This window comes from Piliocolobus tephrosceles, chromosome 19, assembly GCF_002776525.5.
Source record: "Piliocolobus tephrosceles isolate RC106 chromosome 19, ASM277652v3, whole genome shotgun sequence".
NCBI lineage: Eukaryota > Metazoa > Chordata > Mammalia > Primates > Cercopithecidae > Piliocolobus > Piliocolobus tephrosceles.
Window position 1 is genome coordinate 36,373,883 of NC_045452.1, and position 25,804 is coordinate 36,399,686.

At 50.4% G+C, this 25,804-nt stretch overlaps 2 protein-coding genes across 5 annotated transcripts in view; one reads left to right on the forward strand and one right to left on the reverse strand.

Annotated features, from left to right (window-relative positions):
* NDUFV3 (NADH:ubiquinone oxidoreductase subunit V3) overlaps window positions 1-7,219 on the reverse strand; it is a 14,311-nt gene extending 7,092 nt beyond the window's left edge. The window contains exons 1-3 of the mRNA XM_026447467.1: window positions 7,208-7,219; window positions 7,035-7,100; window positions 3,905-4,025 (exon numbers count right to left, since the gene is read on the reverse strand). Of these exons, the coding sequence (XP_026303252.1) occupies window positions 3,905-4,025; window positions 7,035-7,100; window positions 7,208-7,219 (199 nt within the window). The remainder of the gene's footprint in view (window positions 1-3,904; window positions 4,026-7,034; window positions 7,101-7,207) is intronic.
* A 4,769-nt stretch (window positions 7,220-11,988) lies between these two features.
* Window positions 11,989-25,804, forward strand: part of WDR4 (WD repeat domain 4) — a 68,540-nt gene continuing 54,724 nt past the window's right edge. For 2 of the 4 annotated variants that reach the window (XM_026447416.2, XM_026447417.2), the window contains exons 1-3: window positions 11,999-12,165; window positions 14,803-14,868; window positions 16,813-16,953. In XM_026447416.2, coding sequence (XP_026303201.1) covers window positions 12,077-12,165; window positions 14,803-14,868; window positions 16,813-16,953 — 296 coding nt within the window. In that variant the 5' untranslated portion in view covers window positions 11,999-12,076. Of the gene's footprint in view, window positions 12,166-14,802; window positions 14,869-16,812; window positions 16,954-25,804 lie in introns of all 4 variants that reach the window. The other 2 variants (XM_026447421.2, XM_026447419.2) reach the window with 2 other exon arrangements.

Sequence of the window (25,804 nt, forward strand, 5' to 3'; positions counted from 1 at the left end):
CCTCAGCCTCCTGAGTAGCTGGGATTAAAGGCATGCGCCACCACACCCAGCTAATTTTGTATTTTTAGTAGAGACAGGGTTTCTCCATGTTGGTCAGGCTGGTCTCAAACTTCCAACCTCAGGTGGTCCGCCCGCCTTGGCCTCCCTAAGTACTGGGATTACAGGCGTGAGCCACTGTGCCTAGCATTTTATTTTGAGATAAACACACGAGAATTGAGAATTTTCAGAAGGAAGACAGCACAGTGATTAAAATATGAATGGCACTGCCAGAATGCCTGGGTTCAAATCCAGGCCTCTCCGCGGACACCTGTGTGGATACTGCATGACTCGGGCAGCTCAGTCCCACCACATCTCGACTTTCTTGTCTATGACATGGGGATAACAGTAGCATCTACTCCCTGGGTTGTTGAGGACTGGGGAAGATGAAAAATGTGCTCAGAACAGTGCCTGGCAGTGCTTGTTATAAGTGGACACATAAAATTTCGTTTTCTTTTTTGTTTCTTTCTTGAGATGGAGTCTAGTTCAGTCACCCAGGCTGGAGTGCAGTGGTGCAATCTCGGGTCAGTGAAACCTCCGCCTCCTGGGCTCAAGTTATCTTCCTACCTCAGCCTCCCGAGTAGCTGGTTCTACAGTTGTGTGCCACCATGCCTGGGTAATTTTTTTTTGAGATAGAGTTTCACTCTTTTTGCCCAGGCTACAATGCAATGGCGCAATCTTGGCTCACTGCAACCTCCACCTCCTAGGTTCAAACGATTCTCCTGCCTCAGCCTCCCGAGTAGCTGGGATTACAGTCATGCACCACCATGCCAGGCTAAATTTTTTGTGTATTTTTAGTAGATACGGGCTTTCACAATGTTGGTCAGGCTGGTCTCGAACTCCTGACCTCAGGTGATCCACCCACCTCAGCCTCTCAAAGTGCTGGGATTACAGGCGTGAGCCACTGTGCCTGACTGGATACATTAAATTTCTATTTCCAGATATTCCTCACTTTTAAAACTGAAACAAGGACTTCAAATGGATAATTAACTTTGGCTTCTGGACATACTCTTCAAAAAGCTACACACAAATTACTCAGCCAACAATTTATTACTGACTGTTGCAAAATTAGGCCTGGTTACTGGATTCAAGGGAAGTAGCAAGCTGCAGAGCCCGGCGGTTCCCCAAGGTGCACCTCCAAGAACATCTAGCCCCTGACATCTATGCTGGCAGCCTTCATCAGGGAGAACGCATATGCTGGGGAAAGCTGGACACCTCTGATGAAATAAGACACAGCATGTCCCATCGCCCTAGGGTCTTGTCCCGTGGCAGACACTGACTAGAGATTTGATTCCAAGGATGAGAGCTTTGGGTACCCTCACTTGCATGTAGGAAACTTCCATTAGAGCTTCCAAAGCCACTTCTGGCTGAGAAAGGTTTGATCTGGCAACGTGCCATGGAGGGTGAATAGTTCCTCTGTATCTTACACTTACCAACTACCAACACTTCAGGGGAAAATATGGGCCTGCACGTGTCCATTCACAAGGATTATTTATTTTTCTTTGTACAGGGATTTTTTTGTTTGTTTTGAGATGGAGTCTCGCCGCGACTCCCAGGCTGGAGCGCAATGGCACAATCTCAGCTCATTGCAGCCTCCGCCTCCTGGGTTCAAACGATTCTCTTGCCTCAGCCTCCCGAGCGGCTGGGATTACAGGTGCCCGCCACCACGCCCAGCTAATCTTTGTATTTTTAGTAGAGACGGGGTTTCACCTCATTGGCCAGGCTGTTCTCGAACTCCTGTCCTCAAGTGATCAGCCTGCTTTGGCCTGCAAAAGTGCTGGGATTACAGGCGTGAGCCATCACGCCCAGACTCAGTATTTATTTTTGTCCAGACAGGGTCTCACTCCGTCACCCAGGATGGAGTGCAGTGGTGCAATCATAATTCACTGCAACTTTGACCTCCTGGACTCACGTGATCCTCTCGCCTTAGCCTCCTGAGTAACTAGGACCACAGGTGCATGCTACCATACCCAGATACTTTTAAAATTTTTTCTAGAGATGGGATCTCACTATGTTGCTCAGGCTGGTCTCAAACTCCTGAACTCAACTGATCCTCCCACCTCAGCTTCCCAAAGTTTTGGGATTATAGGCGTGAACTCCCATGCCCAGCCTGTGCAGGAATTCTTTAAAAAATTATGAGATACATGGCCTGGTGCAGTGGCTCACGCCTGTAATCCCAGCAACTTTGGGAGGTCGAGGCAGGAGGATCACCTGAGGTCGGGAGTTCAAAACCAGCCTGGCCAACATGCAGAAACTCTGTCTCTACTAAAAAACACAAAAAATTAGCCAGGTGTGGTGGCCCATGCCTATAATCCCAGCTGCTTGGGAGGCTGAGGCAGGAGAATTGCTTGAACCAGGGTGGCAGAGGTTGTGGTGAGCCAAGATTGCGCCACTGCACTCCAGCCTGGGCAAAAGAGCAAAACTCTGTCTCAAAAAAAAAAAAAAAAAGTTACGAGATACAACTGTTCTGTGTATTGATGAGCTTAGTTCTGAAAACTGTCCTCCCACCTCAAAGCTCTCTGCCACCTCAAAGCTCTCTGCAGTGTGCGCAGTAGCTATGTATATCCCACCGCAGCCAGTCTCACAACCACCCAGCGAGGCTGGCATGCTCATCCTGCTTAAGCACAAAGGAACCGAGGCTCAGAGGCCTGCAGGGCCCGTCAAGGCCAGAGGCAGGAGCTCCATGAGAGCCCAAGGCCCACTCCCAGGTCAGCATTCCCCTCCCGAAACCACACCCCAGATGGCCACAGAATGAAGCATTCCGTTTCCACTCACACACACAAGCATGTATCTAAAAAGGGGACTCTTTGGCTCTGCCATGATATTTTAAAATCCATTTTTTTTTTTTTTTTTTTTTTTACATTCGGGGGCCTCCGTGTGCCCCGGGCTGGGGTGCAGTGGCCGGATCTCAGCTCACTGCAAGCTCCGCCCCCCCGGGTTCACGCCATTCTCCTGCCTCAGCCTCCTGAGTAGCTGGGACTACAGGCGCCCGCCACCTCGTCCGGCTCGGTTTTTGTATTTTTTAGTAGAGACGGGGTTTCACCGTGTTAGCCAGGATGGTCTCGATCTCCTGACCTTGTGATCCGCCCGTCTTGGCCTCCCAAAGTGCTGGGATTACAGGCTTGAGCCACCGCGCCCGGCCTTAAAATCCATTTAATCCAAATTCATAAGTCTATGATGTAGGATTTCAGACACAGACTAAAATTCACCAAAGGAGAGGATAATGTTAGTAATGAAATTCAACTAATTGTTCATCAGTAAACATTTAGAGAAATGTCAAAAACATGCCAGGTAGGTTGGGCACAGTGGCTCATGCCCGTAATCCGAATACTATGGGAGTATGACGGGGGAGATCGCTTGAGCCCAGGAATTCAAGACCAGTCTAGGCAATATAGTGAGACTTCATCTCTATGGAATATTATAATATTAGCCAGGGTATGATGGCATGCACCTGTAGTCCTAGCTACTCCAGAGGCTGAGGTTGGAGGATCACTCGAGCTTGGAAGGTCGAGGCTGCAGTGAGCTATGATTGTGCCACCGTACTCTAGCCTGGGTGACAGAGCAAGCCTCTGTTTCAAAAAATAACAACAACAACAACAACAAAACAGGCCAGGGATACGCCAGGCGTGGTGGTATGTGCCTGTAGTCTCAGCTACTCAGGAGGCTGAGGTGGGAAGATTGCTTGAGCTCAGGAGTTTAAGGCTGTAGTGAGCTATGACCGTGCCACAGCACTCCAGCCTGGGAGTAACAGCCAGAGCCCCTCTCTTAAACTATGTAGCTAGTAAAACTCATTGCTGTGCTTGGAAGGCTGACTAATCTATTTTCTTTTTGCATTCTCTTTCCCTTATGACTACCATCAAAATCTTACTTTTTGGTGGACTCTGCTTCTTGGGATTCTGTGGCTGACCCTTTTCACTCTTCCCTGATTCCGCAGACAAAGAAACCGTAGAAGTCAGTCCTCGAAACACCTGGGCTTCCTGGAGTACAGCCTGACAAAAGAATTAATGAATATGGATGTTTAGAGTTATGCCATTATAATAGCTAATACTATATACGAATACTTTTTTTTTTTTGAGTCGGGGTCTCCCTCAGTTGCCCAAGCTGGAGTGCAGTGGCACAATCATGGCTCACTACAGCCTCCAACTCCGGGGTCCAGGCGATTCCCTGACACAGCTAGGACACGCACCACCACGCCTGGCTAATATTTTTTATTTTTTTATAGAGACGAGATTTGACTATGTTGCCCAGGTTGGTCTCAAACTCCTGGCCTCCTCAAACTCCTGACCTCAAGCGATCCTGAAGCCCCGGCCTCCCGAAGTGGTGGGATTGGCCAGGTGCTGGGGCTCACATCTATAATCTCAGCACTTTGGGAGGGTGAGGTGGGCAGATCACTTGAGGTCAGGAGTTCTGAGACCAGCCTGGCCAACCCCCGTCTCTACTAAAAATACAAAAAAAATTAGCCGGGCATGGTGGTGTGTTCCTGTAGTTCCAGGTACTCCAGAGGCTGAGGCAGGAGAATTGCTTAGACTCAGGAGATGGAGGTTGCAGTGAGCTGAGATCACGCCACTGCACTCCAGCCTGGACAACAGAGTGAGACTCTGTTTCAGAAAAAAAAAAAAAAAACCCAACCAAAGTGCTGGGATTGTATGCATGTAGGTACCGTGCATATGAATATTATATATCACCACTACATATAAGTGCAAAACATTCACATGGTATACTTCTAATGGTTATTACAGTTTTCATAATGTATGTATATCATGGACATTTTGTAAAATACAAAGAGGCTGCAAGAAGAAAACACCTGAGTTCAAGGACAATCACTATTAATATTTGGTTTAATAAAACTTAATTATTTATTAACTTACAAAATACTATGTTTCTTATTTTATTTATTTATTTTTTTGGAGACAGGGTCTCACTGTCTCCCAGGCTGGAGTGCAGTGGCGCAATCTTGGCTCACTACAACCTCCGCCTCCTGGGTTCCAGCGATTCTCGTGCCTCAGCCTCCCGAGTAGCTGGGATTACAGGTGTGCACCACTGTGCCTGGCTAATGTTTTTGTATTTGTTTTGTTTTTTGAGACGGAGTCTCGCTCTGTCACTCAGGCTGGTATGCAGTGGGGTGCAGTCTCTGCTCATTATAACCTCCGCCTCCTGGGTTCAAGCGATTCTCCTGCCTCAGCCACCCAAGTAGCTAGGATTACAAATATGTGCCACCACGCCCAGCCAAGTTTTTGTATTTAGTAGAGACAGGGTTTCACCATGTTGATCAGGCTGGTCTCGAACTCCTGGCCTCAGGTGATCCACCCACCTTGGCCTCTCAAAGTGCTGGGATAACAGGTGTGAGCCACTGCACCCAGCTCTTTTTGTATTTTTAGTAGAAATGGGGCTTCACCATGTTGGCCAGGCTGGTGTCCAACGCCTGACCTCAAATGATCCGCCTGTCTTAGCCTCCCAAAGTGCTGGGATTACAGGTGTCAGCCACCCACCAGGCCCTATGTTTCTTTCTGTAAAATGTTTTCTTATCCTTAGAAAATAGAGTAGAAGAAATATTATCTGGCCATTAAAATGATATAGGGATATAATAACTGCTTCAAAAATGTCTACAATATAAGTATTTACATCTTACATAATGCCAACTCACTTAGCATATATTCACTAAGGCTTATTAAGTGCTACACAGTACAATGTTCTAGATGCTGGATACAGAACAGAGGTGCCTGTATGTGTGCATATAAACATGAAACATTTATGTTCATGATTGTAAGCATGAGTACATGTGCTTTTGTGAACATATAAAAGCTGATAAAAACTGTTAGGAACTAGATGCTTGAAGGAGTAATAGTGGACTGTCAATGGATTTCCCTATCTGTACTTTTAAATTATTCCGTAGGCTGAGGCACGAAAGTCGCTTAATCCCGGGAGGCGGAGGTTGCAGGGAGTTGAGATGGTGCCATTGCGCTCCAACCTGGGCCTGGGCGAGACAGTGAGGCTCCGTCTCAAAAAAAAAAAAAAAAAAAAAAATGTGTGTGTGTGTGCGTGTATATATATATATACACATACACACACACCCCACATATATATATATTCTGCAGGGAATAGTTACTACTTTTGTAATAACATCCATTTTAAAATTTGTAAGATAGCGAAGTGGCCTTAGCCTTATTTTATTTATTTATTTATTCTGTCCCCCAGGGTGGAGTGCAGTGGTATGATCTCCGCTCACTGCGACCTCCGCGTCCTGGGTTCATGGGATTCTCCCACCTCAGCCTCCCAAGTAGCTGGGATTACAGGAATGCACCACCACGCCAGGCTAATTTTTCGTAGTTTTTAGAGACGGGGTTTCGACATGTTGGCCAGGCTGGTCTCGAACTCCTGAACTCAAGCGATCCGCCTGGCTCGGCCTTCCAAAGTACTGGGATTACTGGCAGAATCCCAAATGCCCGCGCCCGGCCTTGGCCTCAGCTTTTTATTTGCAGAAAAGAAAGCCCTTCTTCCCCTTTTCACAGGTCAGGTCATGTCACTGGCTTCTCAACGGCTGTCGGTCAGTTACCGGGTTAACCAGGTCCCTGAAAGTTCCTTCATTTCCTCTCTTGGCTAAATGGGGAAGTCACTGTCCTTCAAAGAAGCCGTGCGGAAGGCCGCACTGCGGCTGACCCCAGCAGCGCGGCAGCATCACCTGGGAATGTCCGCCCCTGTCTGCCGCCCAGGCATGCAGCCCTCAGGAGCGCCCGTCGGCACGGGGCACGCCAGCCTCGGCCTGCGCCTCGGGCAGCGGCGGCGGCGGACGGGCTCGGGGGAACCTCGGGACGCTCGCCGGCCACACCCGGCCTGGCCCCCGGCTGTCAGTTCTGGGCCCAGGGAGCGGGGTCAGCGGCCCAACCAGGACGGCTGGAGGTCGCTGACAGGCCCAGGCCTGACCAGCACCGCGCCCCCTCACCCTATCCCCTACGTGGGCTCTGGGCCGCGCAGCCAGCCCAGGGAGGCTCCTCCTTTACCTTCAGGGCCCCGGCTCGTCCTTGCCGCAGCAAACACGGGGCAGCCACGGCGGTGACACTGGCGCACTAGGCAAGGCCGCTGCAGCTGCGCGGGCACCCGCGCCTGAACGCCCGCCCCTTGGGCCGAGTGCGCCAATCATAGGCCAGCTGGGGGCGGAGCAGAGGCCGTGGACCTGCGCGCGCATCCCCAGTAGGGCTACGTGCCGCCCTTGGGGCCACGCCCCGGATCAGGGCCACCAATCACAGGGAGCAGCGTGAAGGGCCCGTCCCTGGCAGGTGCCGAGCCCAGTGCCCGGCGGGCGCCTGGGCGCTGTGGCGGGGGCGCGGCAGAGACCTGTAGGAGCTGCTGGTTACCCCTCCCAGGCGTCTGCGCTGGGCCGGCCTGAATGTCCACCTGAGCGCTTCGCACTTCTTTGCCCTTGTCCTCGCAACCTTAAATGTGCGAACTTCCCCAGGGGCACAGTTCCTACTTGATTGATAGTTCTGTGCTTTGAGAGGTTATAAAGCTCCTCAGCTCGCGACCTCGGCGCCCGCACCACGCGCCCAGCTCCTTAACCCTCTGTCGGCAACGCGGCCACCACTGCACACCGCCCCTCCTGCACGGCCCCTGCCAACGCTAATACCAGAGTTAGGCCGATTGGAAATGGAAGCTTTGTTTCATCTAAGTGTTTATGACTTTCAGAGCAAAGAATTTGCCCTCAACGTTAGTCTTAATTGTGGAGTCGGTGTAATTAGTTATTAGCTTCCTTCTCTGCCTCTTGAGTTCTCTGCCTTCCCCCGCGTGCCCAGCGCCCATTCGCATTTCATCGGAGATGGATGTGCCCACACCTTCAGCTTCCACAGGGGAAGAGGCCCTGCCACAGTCATTTAAATGGATTGTGTAGGGATTCCTGACTCACAGCTAGCGACGCATTGAGGTGGCAAGATAAACTGGCAGAATGAGGTGCCCTCAAGCCCTTGTCAAAGAGGAATCTGGAGGCAAGTAAATGCAAGGGCACCTGCCACCATCCACCCTGGGAGGCAAAGAGATCTTAGGATAATCTTAGATCTAGGATAATCATGAGAAGGGAATCCTTTGTCTCTAGAGGGAAAAGAAAAAAAAAAATACCAACAGATTTTTTTTGTTTAAAAAAAAATTTTTTTTTAAGACGGAGTCTTGCTCTGTCACCCAGGCTGGAGTGCAGTGGCGCAATCTTGGCTCACTGCAAGCTCCACCTCCCGGGTTCGTGCCATTCTCCTGCCTCAGCCTCCCGGGTAGCTGGGACTGATTCTGTTGTGTCCAGGGAAAAGGTTATGTTTGCCTTTGTGAGGTGTGCTTAATTCACAGGTTAGTAACACATTTGGGGATCCTGATCTGGAATTGGAAGATCCACGTCACCCTCCTTCATGGACCTGGAGCCCCCCACTTCCACACCACCACCAGCAGGCACATGCAGCCAGATGTTGACATCTTGCTGGAGTTGCAACACTCAAGAAGAAACAAAAAGAAAAGACCGCCTCTGGCGTGGTCACCGGCCAGGTTGGTAAGGGTGGGGTACATATGGTTGAGGGGGCATGAACCATCTTGTTTTTTTTTTTTCTTTTTCAGACAGGGTCTCACTCTGTTGCCCAGGCTAGAGTGCAGTGGCGCAGGGGCAATCTCGGCTGTCTGCAACCTCCGCCTCCCAGGTTCAAGTGATTCTCTTGCCTCAGCCTCCCCAGTAGCTGGGATTACAGGGGCCGCCACCATGTCCATCTAATGTTTGTATTTTTAGTAAAGACAGGGTTTCACCATGTTGGCCAGGCTGGTTTATAACTCTTGACCTCAAGTGATCCTCCTACCTTGGCCTCCCAAAGTGCTGGGATTATAGGCGTGAGCCACCATGCCTGGCCTTTTTGCCCATTTTGCTATTGTGCTAATGGAAGGATTCTGAGGTTCCTAATACCTTTTACTCAGGACAGGACCAGAAATACAACACAACAATCCATAACTTCTTATTTTTTTCATTTTTCTGAGATGGAGTTTCACTCTTGTTGCCCAAGCTGGAGTGCAATGGGTGATCTTGGCTCACTGTAACCTCTGCCTCCCAGGTTCTAGTGATTCTCCGGCCTCAGCCTCCCAAGTAGCTGGGATTACAGGTGTGTGCCACCAAGCCCAGCTAATTTTTGTATTTTTAGTAGAGATGGGGTTTTGCCGTGTTGGCCAGGCTGGTCTCGAACTCCTGACCTCAGATGATCCACTTGCCTTGGCCTCCCAAAGTGTTGGGATTACAGGTGTGAGCCACCACACCCGGCCAATCCATAAATTTCTTAATTGAAAAAGAAAGCCCACATTCACTCTATACATTTTATAATGTAATCGATGAATTATAAAAATGGCCATAGTTGGGCCAGGCGCAGTGGCTCATGCCTGTAATCCCAACACTTTGGGAGACGAGGCAGGCAAATCATCTGAGGTCAGGAGTTCGAGACCAGCCTGACTAACATGGAGAAACCCCGTCTCTACTAAAAATATAAAATTAGCTGGGCGTGGTGGCGTATGCCTGTAATTCCAGTTACTTGGGAGGCAGATGCAGGAGAATCGCTTGAACCCGGGAGGTGGAGGTTTTGGTGAGCGGAGATCATGCCATTGCACTCCAGCCTGGGCAACAAGAGCGAAACTCTGTCTCAAAAAAAAAAAAAAAAAAAAAAAAGCCATAGTTTTCATGAGCTTGTTGATCTATATCTAGGACTACAAGGAAGATATGCATGCTACAGACATTTGTATCTAGCAGTGGGTGCTACTGTAACATGTGGCATTAGCTTTGGACTAGAAGCCTGGAAAAGCAGTGGAGAAATTGGTAGTGAACACTGTAACAATGGTGAGAAAAACTAAGGGAGGTGGACAAATGGTGAATGACTCTATGTCATGGTGAAGGATTTGTAAAATTGTGTCCCTTCAGTAAGATGAGCAGAGAAAAAGGCAACTACTGAACTCTGGGACTTGAAAAAGATCATCTCAGTATAATATTGAGATTAACCTGTTTTTCTTTTGCTTGAGTATGTTGAGACACTTATACAAAAGAGTGCGGTTAAAAACAAACAAACAAACAAATTGGCTAGCAGAATTTAGAACACACATTGGGTTGGAGCTGGGGAAAGTATTATTAGACTCTGTAGTTGGTAACAAGTTCTCAAAGTAAGTCATAACCTGGGCCAAAGATCAAATTCAGAGTGGTGCTAGTAAAATATGGCCTTAAGAATAATGCTGAAGTCAAGGTGATCTCAATGATTTAAATGTTAACTAGTATACCCTTTCAGCAATATACAAATATTTATTAAAAATCTTAGAGCGAGGCTTGTTTCAACAAGACTAGTGGGAGTGTTGGCCAGGCGCGGTGGCTCACACCTGTAATCCTAGCACTTTGGGAGGCTGAGGCAGGCAGATCACAAGGTCAGGAGATCCAGACCATCCTGGCTAACACGGTGAAACCCCGTCTCTACTAAAAAATACAAAAAATTAGCCAGGAGTGGTGGCGGGTGCCTGTAGTCCCAGCTACTATGGAGGCTGAGGCAGGAGCATGGCATGAACCCAGGAGGCGGAGCTTGCAGTGAGCCGAGATCGCACCACTGCACTCCAGCCTGGGAGAGAAAGCAAGACTCTGTCTCAAAAAAAAAAAAAAAAGACTAGTGAGAGTGGCTTCTGGGGTATGGAGAGCACCTGAATCAGATTCTTGAGAAGCCCACAAAGTTTTTAAGGGACTTGTAGTGGACAAAGCACCACCAGCTGCCAAAATGTGGACAGAACAGTTTACAGTGAAAAAAGATCTGTGGGTCCACAATTTGCTAATGACAGGAAGTAGGTTGAGAAAGTGTCTCACAGGGCACATTCTTCAAAATGACCAAGAAGGTGCTGGAAAAGGAGGAACACCCAAGAGGGCAGAGGCAAGAGTTGTGTGGAGATACAGCCTGGCCAGACACTCCCAGGAAGCAGAACTCGGGCCTGGTTAAGGAAGACTTCTTATTCTTGTAGGGCCTGAAAACATCTTCCAATAGGATTTGAGAATTGCTCTGGACCAGTGATTGCTCTGTCTCCTCCTCTTCTTATTTTCACATGCAAGTATTTATTGTGGTTATCTGGTCCTGGTTCACCATCATATGTTGGGTGCATGGGAGAGAAAATTCATCTTCTTAGTTTGTAAGTCTCTGAATCAAGAGAAGCTGCACTGGACAAGCCAATCTAAGACAGACCATGAGATCCTAGATTTTTGTGCCTGATGCTGGGATTGTAAGAGGCTTTTGGGGATCTTGGGATGAACACTGGAAACTAACCATAGTTTGGGTTGAAAATATCACTCCAGTTTGGAGATTTTAAGTGCAAAGATTAAGTTTTTCTAAGTACAAAGATTAAGTAGGCTTACCTTTAGCGACCTCAGACTTAACGCCACCCAAAACACCCACACCCATGACCACATTTTGGACTTTTTTTTTTTTTTTGAGAGAGAGAGGGTCTCACTCTGTCGCCCCGGCTGGAGTGCAGTGGGGTAATCTCGACTCACTGCAACCTCCGCCTCCCGGGTTCAGGCAATTCTTCTGTCTCAGCCTCCCAAGTAGCTGGGGCTACAGTCGCACGCCACCACGCCCAGCAAATTTTTGTATTTTTAGGAGAAACGGGGTTTCACCATATTGGTCAGGCTAGTCTCGAACTGCTGACTTCATGTGAGCCACGCATCAAGTAGCTATTAGGTCTCTCCAGTTACAGCGGAAAAAGTTCCAGAACCAGCCCTACCCCGTCTAGAGGAAAGGATGAACATTAGGCAAGCACTTGGAATCGTGCCAAGTGCACGCCATCAGCTCACCTTCGTGAGTGAACCGCCGAGCCCGAAACACCGAAGGCCAAGAATCCCAACCCGGAGGACGGCCACAGCGCCTGCCGCGCATGCTCAAGGCAGGCTCGCCTGGAGCATGCGCAGTAGGTGAGGGATACGTCATCTGTCGGCGTCTGCGCCTGGCGACAGCCACCAGTGCGGACAGGAAGAGGCTCTGGGCAGGCACATGTGTGTGGTGGCGAGGCGGGCGGGTACATGGCGGGCTCTGTGGGACTGGCGTTGTGCGGGCAGACGCTGGTGGTGCGGGGCGGCAGCCGATTCCTGGCCACCTCCACAGCAAGCAGGTGAGGGGGCCTTGGTCTTGGAACAGGGAGCCCAGGCTGCGGGCGCGCGTCGGGTCCTGGCGACCCCGCTTCTCCCGCACCGCTTGGTCGCACCTGCTCTGGAGTGACCCCGGGGAACCCCGCTCCAGCCTGCGAGCCCTCTGCCGCAGTCTCTGCCCGGCCGCGTGTCTGCGCCTGGAGGGCACGTTTTCGGCGCTCCCTCCCCGGCCGCCGACGCGCTCCTTGCCCTAGATGGCTGGTCTGCGGTATTCTTGCCCGGTTAGCGCCGGGTCACTTCCGGTCTCCGCGGCGCCGGCGGGGACCGGGGGGCAGAGCACGTGGGGCGTTGCTGACCAGTCAGCAAGGCCCGGCCGAAAACGCTCGGGAGAACTGGGAAGAAGCGAGTCTCAGGTCTCCCTGGTGAGAAGGGAGGGGCTTATGGCGAGCTCACTGACCTCCGAGCGCGCTCCCTCTCCTTGCAGGGGTTGCCGGTTCCCTCTTCCCGGCCTGCGTCCACTCACCCGGCCTTAATTGCTCCTTAGCGCTCCAGGTCAGCTCCGACACTTATCTATTCGATCCAAGGGTGCACGTAGAGCTCGCAGCGCGCACCTCCTAGTGGCCCTTCACGCGGCTCGGGTTTTGCTTTCCGTAATTTTATTCTCCTTCGTTAGTGTATCGCCAGTGCTAGGACGACGCTGGGGATTTTTAAATTAGTTAATGTTTATTGATGGAATAGTCTTAACTCAGGACTCTGGGAGCAATTAGTAGTGCTGTCAGTTTCAGCCCCTCGTTTTCTTTCCCAGGTTATTTGTGATTTCATACTTGAAACGGACGACGTGTCTGTCACATGTACTGTATATTCTTCGTTTGGTTTCAGAAGGCAATTCGATGTTAAATTAGATCTCACAAAAATTGTACTCAGAAACTTGTCACGTATCCCAGATGATTTTGTTTTAGACTCCCGGTCTAATACCTGCCAGAGTGAGCTGTGGATGTATTAGACATGATCTGCTTACTTTCAGTCTATGCATTTTGAGGAAATTCTAGTGGTTGGTGGAGTTTCTGACTTGGAAGACAAGTCCACGGTTCCATATGGAAAGTTTTTTGGTGCACTCACTTTAAAGGCTATAAATATGTACAGGATACGTGCCAGGGGGATGGGATGGGATAAACCGAAGAGAGTTTAGCGTTTAGGTTCGGTGTGGAAGATGGGTGATTCTTACGTTGGTACGTGCTTGGGGTCATGGGAACATTTTCAGGTAGGTGAGATACGTTTCTAAATAGGTAATGGCGCTTTGAAATTTGTATACAGAATCCCACTGAAAACTCAACAGTATCAGAACGTGATTTCTTATAACCATGCCGCATAGATTTTCTGCTGCCTGAGAGAATAGCATAGTAATTCCTGTTGAGTATTTATCCCTCATTTGTTTTTTTTTTTTTTTTTTGAGACGGAGTCTTGCTCTGTCGCCCGGGCTGGAGTGCGGTGGCCAGATCTCAGCTCACTGCAAGCTCCGCCTCCCGGGTTTACGCCATTCTCCTGCCTCAGCCTCCCAAGTAGCTGGGACTACAGGCGCCCGCCACCTCGCCCGGCTAGTTTTTTGTATTTTTAGTAGAGACGGGGTTTCACCGTGTTAGCCAGGATGGTCTCGATCTCCTGACCTCGTGATCCACCCGTCTCGGCCTCCCAAAGTGCTGGGATTACAGGCTTGAGCCACCGCGCCCGGCCTCCCTCATTTGTTTTACTGAACTTTTTTTTTTTCCCCACAGAACTATGCGGGTAGTGTATGACATATTCCAATAAGAGATTAAGCAAAGAAAGTTTGTTAACTGTTTGCTATTGTATCTAGACAGTTTTCTTGTCAAGGATAAGACTTTTAATGAGTATGCAAATATTTTTTCCACAGAGAAAAAAAAATCAACATTTTTTTGTTTTGTTTTATTTTAATAGAGTGCTCCTTTACAAATCATTGTTAGGCAGGCGGAGCATGGTGGCTCAGGCCTGTAATCCCAGCACTTTGGGAGGCCGAGGCAGGCAGATCACCTGAGGTCAGGAGATCGAGACCAGACTGACCAACATGGAGAAACCGTCTCTACTAAAAACACAAAATTAGCTGGGTGTGGTGGTGCATGCCTGTAATCCCAGCTACTTGGTAGGCTGAGACAGGAGGATGGCTTGAACCTGGGAGGCCGAGGTTGCAGTGAGTCAGGATTGCACCATTGCACTCCAGCCTGGACAACAAGAGCGAAACTCCGTCTCAAAAAATAAAAATAAAAATCATTGTTAGGCTGGGCGCAGTAGTTCTACCTATAATCCCAGCACTTTGGGAGGCTGAGATGGGCGGATCACCTGAGGTCAGGAGTTTGAGACCAGCCTGGCCAACATGGCGAAACCCTGTCTCTACTAAAAATACGAAATTAGCCGGGCATGGTGGCACATGCCTGTAATCCCAGCTACTCGGGAACCCGAGACAGGAGAATCACTTGAACCCAGGAGGCAGAGGTTGTGGTGAGCCGAGATCGCGCCATTGCACTCCAGCCTAGGCAATGGGAGTGAAACTCTATGTCTCAAAAAAAAAAAAGAAAAAAAAATTTTAAAAGTTGTTATTTCTGTCTAATGGTAACTCCTTTTAAAATCATTCTGTTATTTCTCTTTAGTGACGATGACAGCCTCTTCATCTATGACTGCAGTGCTGCGGAAAAGAAGTCACAAGAAAATAAAGGGTGAGATGTGGGGAAGCTTTTCAAGGGCCTGATTTAATGGTTTGATAATGGGACCAGAGGGTCTGAGAAGCAAGTGTTGTCTTACTTGCTGAATTCTTAGCTTCTGTCACACAGTGGTGCAGGTAAGTACCACCTCAGCAGAGACATGTAAAAGTAACTTTCAAGTTAGGCATTAAGAGTACAGTGTTGGCTGGGCGTGGTGGTTTATGCCTGTAATCCCAGCACTTTGGGAGGCCAAGGCAGATGAATCACCTGAGGTCAGAAGTTCCAGACCATCCTGGCCAACATGGCGAAACCCTGTCTCTACTAAAAATAAATTAGCTGGACGTGGTGGCAGGCACGTGTAATCCCATCTACTTGGGAGGCTGAGGCACCAGAATCTCTTGAACCTGGGAGGTGGAGGTTGCAGTGAGCCAAGATCGTGCCATTGCACTCCAGCTTGGGGGATAGAGCAAGACCCCGTCTCCAACAACAACAACAACAACAAAAAGAGTACAATGTTAGTGCCAGGTGCGGTGACTCATGCCTATAATCTCAGCACTGTGGGAGGCCAAGGTGGGAGGATCACTGAGGTCAGAAGTCTGAAGCCAGCCTGGCCAATGTGGTGAAACTCCATCTCAACTAAAAATAAAAAGATTAGCCAGGCATGGTGGCAGGCACCTGTAGTTCCAGCTACTGAGGAGGAGACTGAGGCGGGAGAATCACTTGAACCTGGGAGACAGAGGTTGCAGTCAGCCGAGATCACGCCACTGCACTCCAACCTGGGTGACACAGCGAGACTCCGTCTCAAAAAAAAAAAACAACAACAAAAAACCACAGTGTTAGGACTTTTCTAAATACTTTTAGTTTCTGTCAGTAATCACGTCTTTTTTTTTTTTAAAGACAGAGTCTTGCTCTGTCGCCCAGGCTGGGGTGCAGTGGCCCGATCTCAGCTCACTGCAAGCTCTGCCTCCTGGGTTCACGCCATTCTCCTGCTTCAGCCTCTGGAGTAGCTGGGACTACAAGCACCTGCCACCACACCCGGCTAATTTTTTTGTATTTTTAGTAGAGATGGGGTTTCACTGTGTTAGCAAGGATGGTCTCCATCTCCTGACCCCGTGATCCACCCTCCTCGGTCTCCCAAAGTGCTGGGATTACAGGCGTGAGGCACTGCGCCCAGGCTGCCTAATTTTTGTAGTTTTTTGTAGAGACGTGGTTTTGCCAAGTTGCCCAGGCTGGGCTTGAGCTCCTGAGCTCAAGCGATCCTCCTGCCTTGTCCTCCCATAGTGCTGGGATTATAGGTATGAGCTACCACACCTGGCCTGTTACTAGTATTTTTAATGTGAGTTTATCCCTGCCTCTAGCCTTGGGTTAGTCCTTGCCGGTGAGGAAGAGGGCCATGTGTCTGAGAGTTCTTCCAGCTTAGCTCTCTGGGTTCTGGCATGTATGCTGGGAGAGTTTTTTTTTTTTTTTTTTTGAGACGGAGTCTCGCTCTGTTGCCGGGGCTGGAGTGCAGTGGCCGGATCTCAGCTCACTGCAAGCTCCGCCTCCTGGGTTTACGCCATTCTCCTGCCTCAGCCTCCCGAGTAGCTGGGACTACAGGCGCCCGCCACCTCGCCCGGCTAGATTTTTGTATTTTTTAGTAGAGACGGGGTTTCACCGTGTTAGCCAGGATGGTCTCGATCTCCTGACCTCGTGATCCGCCCATCTCGGCCTCCCAAAGTGCTGGGATTACAGGCTTGAGCCACCGCACCCGGCGAGATTTTCTGTTTAGTTAGGCTTCACGCTGATAAAATTAGAGCTGTTTTGAACTTCCCCGTGTCCCTTTAGTATGTCTGTAATTTGGCTACATGAACCCCTTAACAGTTTCTACCGCCTCCCGTGTTAGAAATTACCATGCTGGCCATGGAGGAATGCATTCTTATTTCCTTAGCTGAAGCTCCACTGTCTTCCTCTCTTCCTCAGGGAGGACGCGCCCTTGGACCAGGGGAGCGGTGTGATTCTGGCGTCCACCTTCTCCAAGTCTGGCAGCTATTTTGCTTTAACCGATGACAGTAAGCGTCTGATTCTTTTCCGTACAAAACCATGGCAATGTCTGAGTGTCAGGTATGAGATGCTAACGCTGGATTATTAAGCTGTCGAATGCACACCTTGTCCTTGCATGCCTGTAGCAATAGTGACCATAACATGGTGATAAGTGATTGACGTGGAGCTGCATTTCGGTGCCAGGCACTGCTCAGTGCCATATGTGTGTTGGCTGATCTGATCCTCACAGCAGCTCTGGGAGGGTGCAGGGGTGCTGTTCTGTTCCCCGTTGGGTGGTGAAGAGTTAGGTAGCAGACCTCCGGTGAGTGGGCTTGGAAGATAGGGCCGGGCCCTGTGGCTGGTCCCTCCCGCTGCAGGGTTGGTGCCGGTGCCCCTGCCTTCCAAGGCGGTCCTCTGTCCTTGTGATTAGCGGGAAGAAGGCTGTGGGCCTGCACTGGAGAGTGGTAGGGATTTGGGGTCTGTTGAGGGTGGGTTTAGTGCACATATGTCTGAGTGTCTGAAGAGTGGATGGGGAGTGCATCCTTGTGGATGGGGAGGCCAGTAACTCTGGCAAGAACGGAGAGATCGCTATGCCTTGCCCTCTTACCAAGCAAAGTCCAGAAAGGTTCTTCTGCCTTCCCTATTCCTCTTTTTTTATTTTTTTGAGACGGAGTTTCACTCTTGTTGCCCAGGCTGGAGTGCAGTGGTGCGGCAATCTTCGCTCACCGCAACCTTGACCTCTCAGGTTCAAGCGATTCTCCTGCCTCAGCTTCCCGAGTAGCTGGGATTACAGGCCCTCACCACTATGCCTGGCTAATTTTTTGTATTTTTACTAGTGACGAGGTTTCACCATGTTAGCCAGACCAGTCTTGAACTCCTGACCTCAGGGTGATCCGCTGGCTTTGGCCTCCCAAACTGCTGGGATTACAGGTGTGAGCCACTATGCCTGGCCTGTCTTTTAAAATTTTTATTTCATCTTCCTTTTTTTTTTTTTTTGAGAAGGGTCTCATTCTGTCACCCAGGCCGGAGTGCGGTGGTACGATCTCGGCTCACTGCAGCTTCCGCCTCCTGGGTTCGAGCAATTCTCCCACCTCAGCCTCTCAAGTAGTTGGGACTGTAGGTGCATGCCACCACGCCCAACTAATTTTTGTATTTTTTACTAGAGACGGAGTTTGACCACATTGGCCAGGCTGGTCTCGAACTCCCGGTCTCAGGTGATCCACCCGCCTCAGCCTCCCAAAGTGCTGGGATTACAGGCTTGACCCACCGCTCCCAGCTTCATCTGATTTTCAAAGAGAAAAGTAAAAGTCCAAATTCAGCTGGACGCAGTGGCTCCCACCTGTAATCCAGCACTTTGGGAGGCCGAGGCAGGTGGATCGGATCACCTGAAGTCAGGAGTTTGAGACTAGCCTGGCCCACATGGCAAAACCCCGTTTCTACTAAAAATGCAAAATTAGCTAGGCATGGTGGTATATGCCTGTAGTTCCAGCTACTTGGGAGGCTGAGGCAGGAGAATCTCCTGAACCCGGGAGGCAGAGGTTGCAGTGAGCTGAGATCATGCCATTGCACTCCAGCCTGGGTAACAAGAGCAAATCTCCATTTCAAAAAAAATAAGCCAAATTCTAGGTGGCATCAAAAGCAGTGAGTGCCTGTTCTGTCCTCTCTTCCAGTCAGGTTAAAAAGAAAGCCCTGAAACGCTGCATCATTTCTGCTTTATGTGTTTTTGTGTATATGGGTTTTACTCTACATGTTTTTATGTATATGTGATTCACAATATGTTTTTGTGTATCAGATAAGTAATAGATGCGCATGGTTTAAAAACTTAAAACACAACAAAATTAAACCAAAGAGTATGCGACAGCCTCCCATCTCACCTGCCTTCCAGCTCCTTCCCCATAGGCAGTGATGGTTTCCCAGTAGGAAAATGACTTTTAACTGCATGTCCCCACATGTCTGAGTCATAACTGAAAATAAATGGCTGCTTCCATCTGACTGCTGCGGATTGCGTCGTCTTTATCTTGAAAGACCTGTGAGCGGCAGCCTCTTGCTAAGACAGCCGCAACACGAGTAAGTCATTTAGGACCTAGAATAGAGAAGATGGGAAGTATTTTCAGGATTCAGGGTGAATGCCTCAAGGTGGCCTTGAGGTGTCCTGCCCTGAGCCCTCCACGGGGATCTCTGCAGGGGGCAGGGGCTTTCTAGTAGGTTGGCCTTGACATTGGGTTTCTCGGACAACCTGTGGGAAGGAGGGATGGATAGGTTTTCACCCTCTCAGTGTTGAAAGAAGATGGTAGTTGTCCTAGTCTGCTTGGGCTGCCTAACAAGATACCACAGACTAGGGGTCTTAAGTAACGATTTTCTCCCAGTTGTAGAGGCTGGAAGACCAAGATCAAGGGGCTGGCAGGGCGGGGCTGGCAGGGCAGGGCTGGTTCCTCTGAGGCCTCTCTCTGTGGCTTGCCGTGGTGTCTTCTCCCTATGTCTTCACAGAGTCGTCCTTTTGTGTCTATGTCCTCATTTCCTATTCCTGAAAGGAGACCGGTCAGATGGGGTCAGGACTGCCCCATTGGCCTCTGTTTCACCTCCGTAAATGTCCCATCCAAATACAGTCACATTCTGAGGTCCTAGGTAGGTCAGGGCTTCCACACAGGAGTTGTGGGTTGGGGGATTCTGTTAAGCACATAACAGTTCGTCTTGCCTTTTGGACACTGGCTGCTGTGGAGAGCTTTCATAATTCATATGAGATTCCCAAAGGGGGCTTTGACTCCCAAAAGGTGAAAATGAAATGATCTAAAAGAATCTGATGGTCATTTTTTAAATTTTCTTTTTCGGGGGGCGGAGTTTCACTCTTGTTGCCTAGGCTGGAGTGCAATGGTGCAATCTCAGCTCACTGCGACCTCTGCCTCCCAGGTTCAAGCAATTCTCCTGCCTCAGCCTCCCAAGTAGCTGGGATTACAAGCATGTGCCACCATGCCTGGCTAATTTTTTGTATTTTTAGTAGAGAAGGGGTTTCATCATGTTGGTCAGGCTGGTTTCGAATTCCTGACCTCAAGGTGACCCACCCGTCTCAGCCCCACAAAGCGCTAGGATTATAGGAGTGAGCCACCACACCCGGCCTGGTAATTCTTTTCCTAAAGTAAAGGCCCTGGCTGAGCTCTGACAGGCATGTGCACAAGAGCCACCTGGGTGTCTTGTGAAAGCGCAGACTTTGTGATTTATTTCATCTGGGCTAGGCCATATGCTCTGCAATTTATTTATTTGTTTATTTGTTTTGAGACAAGAGTCTTGCTCTGTCACCCAGGCTGGAATGCAGTGGCCTAATCCCGGCTCACTGCAACCTCCACCTCCTGGGTTTAAGCGATTCTTCTGCCTCAGCCTCCCGAGCAGCTGAGATTACAGGCGCTTACCACAATGCCCAGTTAATTTTTGTCTTTTTAGTAGAGGTGGGGTTTTGCCTTTTCGCCAGGCTGGTCTTGAACTTCTGACCTCAGGTGATCCACTCATCTCGGCCTCCCAAAATGCTGGGATTACAGGCGTGAGCCACTGAGTCCAGCTACAGCAATTTTCTTGACTGTCCGTCTACTGGTGGTCAGCATTTTGTTTTGTTTTGTTTTTGTTTTTGAGATGGAGTTTCGCTCTTGTTGCCCAGGCTGGAGGGCAATGGTGTGATCTCGGCTCACTGCAACCTCCACCTCCCAGGTTCAAGTGATTCTTCTGCGTAAGCCTTCTGAGTAGCTGGGATTACAGGCATGCACCACCATGACTGGCTAATTTTTTCAATTTTTTTAGTAGAGACAGGGTTTCATAACGTTGGCCAGGGTGGTCTTGAACTCCTGACCTCAGGTGATCCACCCACCTCGGCCTCTCAAGGTGCCAGGATTGCAGGTATGAGCCACTGGTGCCCAGCTGGAAGAGCAACTTTTTATATACTTAAGAATCATTTGTGTTTTGTAAGCTGTTTTTTTTTTTCATAGCCTATATTTTTCCATTGGGGTATTCTTTATTGGTTTGTAGGAGCTCTTTATATTAGGACACTTTATTTTTACAAAATAAGCCCATCTACCAAAGTGTGGCTCTCACATGGCCTTTCTGTGGCACAGGTGTGTAAGGTGAGCTGCACCGGTAACCACTGAGACTGGATTAGCATTTTCCAGTACCTTTGCCTTAACTTCAAAGCCCTGGGGTCAAGAACAGGTGCAGAGCTGAGATCCATGTGCTGATGTGTACGTGGATCTCAGACTTGATCCAGTTACTTAGACGACAGTGGAATGTTGGGTTCCTGTTCAGCTATGGTGAGTGGGGTCGTAGAAGTTGGGAGCAAATTCTCACTTGTCTGCTTCCCCTGGAGTACAGTTCGGTGTCCTTCCGTGCTACCTTTTTCCTTTTTTATCCTTTGGTTTGGTCCGTACAGAAAATTGGAAACCACTGAGAAGTACAAAATGAGAACAGTAACAAAAACCACCCTGAATCTCGCCACCCAGAGTCAGAGTATGTGATGAGCACTGGAGCCAGGCCCTGCTCTTCTCTGCAGATGGATTACAGTATTTGCATGTGTTACATTGTTGCGGTGGCATGTGCTAGCCTGTAGCCTGTTTCCCCACCCAAGGCAGTGTTGACAACACTGTGTCATTCCCTGTAGCTGGGCATTAGATTGTTTGCACTGTTCCACTGTTCAAATGCTGCTGTTTCCTTGTACTACTTCCTGCCTTTAAACTCTGGGAAGTTTGAGTCAGAGCAAGTGGGACTGCAGAGGTGTGGACAGCGTGCGTTTACTGGCACCGATGTGTGACACACACAGCGAAGCCTCCCAAGCCTTGGTGTCCAGCAGTTTTCTTGGGGTTGATCACATGCTGTCGGGGTGGCTGACCTTTAGTTCCCAGCCCCTCCAGAGGTGGAGTGGACACCTTGTGGCCGCAGGCCCCTGCCCTAAATCACATACTGAGGCTGCCTATGGGGCCCAAGGCCCCTACTCTTAGAGATGAGGCCAAAGGCAAGGTTAATTCTTCACTGTGCAGAGGGTGTACCCTGTGCCAAGGCTTTTGATGTCTGGTACCAGACACCGTTTGAGAAGTAGCCTCTGCCCGCAGAGGGTAGGGGAGGCAGGGTCTGGCCGTGTGTGCCGCAGGCCTGGCGGGGGGTAGGGGTGAGGGGCAGGGAGCTTGCTCGTGTCTTGAACACGCTCACTCTTTCAAGTCCAGACAGTGCTGTGGCTGTGAAGTTCTGAGGTCACCAGAAAGGTGGAGACTGGGTGGAATGTCACTTCAATGTGGGCTCGCTGTCCAGAGGTCGTGTCTCACTTTGAACTTGGGAGAAAGGGTATGTCCAGTCCGCCTGCCCGCTGTGTCCTGGTTCCTAACTGTGGAGCTTCTTCACCTTGATGGAAGCGCAGAGGCCCAGGGCTCCTCCAGGGGTTCTCACTCCTGCAGAGGGACGAGGCCTCTGCTCCTGGCATTGTGCGTGGCCCGGAGCAGGGAGGAATCTAGAATTCTCTCCACTCAGTGTGGTTGCCTGTGGCAGTCGGCTTCTTGGAGGAGGTCGTTTGAGGTTGAGAGCTCCGTGAGTCGGGACTCATGGTGGGTGCAGACACCGCTGCCGCCTGGGTGGGTGGCGGGGCCTCTTCATCCTTGGTTGCAGGTGCTTTGCCGACAGGGAGATGTCTTGCCGTGTTGACTCACCTTTTGAAGGTCGTGTGCTGGTGTGATTCCCTTTATGTAAACACCTGGTAAAACTCTGGGAGGCTGGCATTGTAGCTCACGCCTATAATCCCAGCATTTTGAGAGGCCAAGGCGAGAGGATTGCTTGAGGCCAGCAGTTTGAGGCCAGTCTGGCCTCAACATAGTGAGATCTCATCTCTACAAAAAAAAAAAAAACAAAAACCGTAAGTCCAAGAGTGGGCAGTGCACTCAGTACCCCAATCTGAAATTCAGAATCCTCCAAAATCTGAAATTTTTTGAGCACAGGCAAGATGCTCAAAGGAAATGCTCACTGGAATGTTTTCGATTTTTGATTTTTAGGTTGGGGATACTGAGCCAGTAAGTATTTGCAAATATTCCAAAACCTGAACAAATCTGAAGTGCAAAGCACTTTTGGTCCCACGCATTTGGGATGAGGGATGCGCAGCCTGCGGCATGTGAGCAAGGAGCAGAGGCTGGCTCCTGGCAGTGCCCCTTTACCTGCGAGTTCACTGTTTTTGTTTTTGTTTTTTTTTGTGGAGTGGAGTGTGTCTCTGTCACCCAGGCTGGAGTGCAGTGGCGTGGTCTCAGCTCACTGCAACCTCCGCCTTCTGGGTTCAAGTGATTCTCCTGCCTCAGCCTCCTGAGTAGCTGGGATTATAGGAATAAACCAGCATGCCTGACTAGTTTTTTGTGTTTTTAGTAGAGATGGGGTTTTGCCATGTTGGCCAGGCTGGTCTTGAACTCCTGACCTCAGGTGATCTGCCCACCTTGGCTTCCCAAAGCTCTAGGATTACAGGCGTGAGCCACTGCTCCCGGCCTTCTCTTGGTTTTGAAAGTGATGTCAGCGGTATAACTTCGTGTAGGAAATGTTTGCCTTAGGTGGTATAGAAGATGGACCATGTGATTTGATGCAGTCCAGGCAGCAAATTACAAAATCCGGCCTCGATGGTGTGCTTGGGATTTCTCCTGACCTTGGTGTAGGGCACGCATTGCCGCCTCCCCTTTCTCTAGTTGAACTGCAGGACAGCGTGTACAGGTGTGAAGTTACTGCCACTTTCAACATCCCTTGGCAGATTCCTCAATAATCTTTTAAAAATTCCTTTAGAATTGTGGGTTTGTAAACTTTTCAGCATCAGGTGGAGTGAAATCTTGACCCTTTCTCTCAGTGAGAAATTGGAGGGGATTATTGTGGCAGGAGGAGTACATTTGGGGGATGAGAGTGGGGCAGGGAGAAGGGCATAGGGTGAGTTTTATCAGGAGCTGCTTTCAAGGAGAGGACGGGGGTGAGTGGAACCATGCTGAGCTGGCAGGCAGCACCCTGTGGCTGGTCCGCAAACATGGGGGCTGCTCCCCACACCTAGAGGCTTTTTACGCAGACTCTTAGATCGGATGCACCCTCTCCCCAGAAAACCGCCTACGCTTAGCACATCCACCTCCATTCAGTTTTAGAGGTTCCATGTACTCGTGGCCTGTCTGCATTTCACTGAGGCCCTGCACCGCTGCAGGATGCCCCTGAGCTGGGTGAGACCCCAGGCTCTGTCCAGTGGTGGCTTTGTTACTGTGCTGCTGCTGGTAAGCTTCCTGTTGGAGGGTTTTGAGGCATAGCCAAGATGGAAGTTGTGGGCAGCAACAATTCTTTCCCAGGTAGCAGTTTAGAACCACAAGGGCCAGAGGGCCTGCCACTGGGGCCGTCAGGAGACTCGTGGCCCGAGAGACTGAGGCCAGGTTTTCCAAACCGGAGATGAGGACACAGGGTGACGAGTGATACATTGATTTTGACATGTGCGCTTATGAGGGAAAAATCCTTCCAGTGGAGTCATTGTTTCCGAAAATGCCTGTGAGGGCCGCTGCAGCACGTGGGAAAGGTGGAGCTGGGAAACCATCGGATTCGCTCTGCCGGTGGGATGGAGAGAGAGTGCCTGGCTGCTGAAGTGTGGGTGTGGATGGCACCTGGCGTCCTTAGTGCCCTGTTGGGGCTGCCCAGGCGGCTCTCTGGAGGGGGGCTCGGGGCAGCGCCAACTCAGTCTGGGGGTTCAGGGCTCAGCCACTCGACTTCCGGCAGAGGATAGAGGGCCTGGCCCCCCTGGGGGGCCTCTGGAGATGGGTGGATACTTGCTGGGTTCTGCTGGTCTCTGGGCCCTGAACCCAGTGACTGTGGAGGGAGTGCTGAGACCCGAGACCCTGCACAGGCTGGTGGTCTGAGGGTGGGTGGGGTTGTGCCTCAGCTAGGGTGACAGGCCGGCTGGCCATTGGTCCAATGACCTGCCCCATTTTGTGACCTCCCTTGGATCCTAGCACCCAAGCCCGCGAGTACGGCTCAGCTGCGTCCTAGAATCGGTGCCAGGATAAGCCCAGCTGGAGAGGCTGGGAGCCTCTGGCTGGGGCAGGACAAAGGGATGAGGAGCAGTGCCCTCTGCTGAGCTGGGCAGGAGGTGCGGTGTTGGGGGCCATCTGTGCCACACGCCTTCCAGCCTGGCTGTGGGGATGAGCGCCTCGTGAGTCCAAGTCCATTCCCCCTCCCCGTGGCGTCCTCTTGGGCTGCTCCTCTGTGCCACCATGGTCGTGTTTGTGGCAGCTGCTTAATGAGCCCATCGGACATTGGGGGCTGTGCTGCTGGCGCAGTGCAGGGCTGTTTGTTTAAATTACAGTGCACCCTGAGAATTCTGATTAATCTTGCCCCAGAGCGTAATCATCTTTCTTTGTCCTTGTTTTCTCTGTGTTTACCCTGTTACGCTTCCCTTCTGCCTCCTTTCTGCAGCTGCGCTGCACAGCTGCGGGGGAGGAGGAGGGGCACTGCTTCCAGGCTGGGGTGTGACCCAAAGGTCCTGCCTGCCCTTTTTGTCCTTTTGTCTCTCTGCCCCTGAGAGGAACAGGGGCTTTATTGAGGACAGCGTTCCTGAAACTTCCATCTGCATTTCCAGCCGCAAGGGGCTGGGCACGCTGTACTTGTCTGCCTGGTGTTGGCTGTGTATTGGGCAGTGTGCACTGCCACAGCCCTGGGGGTGGTGAAGCAGAGCTGGCCGCTGTTCTACGGTGAGGCCCTGTGGCTAACTACGTGTGTGGGAAGCAGTGCTACAACTCGTATCTGTGTAAAACAGAACATATGGGTCCCTGCCTTGTGGAAAGGACGCAAATACGGGATGATTCCAGTAGAGATGGTGTGGAAATGAGAGCCCCAGGAAGCAGTGTGGCCCTGAGCCCTGGTGAAGGAGAGGGAGCGAACTGTGACTTTGGTTCTTACGGAACGAGTGTGCAGACGT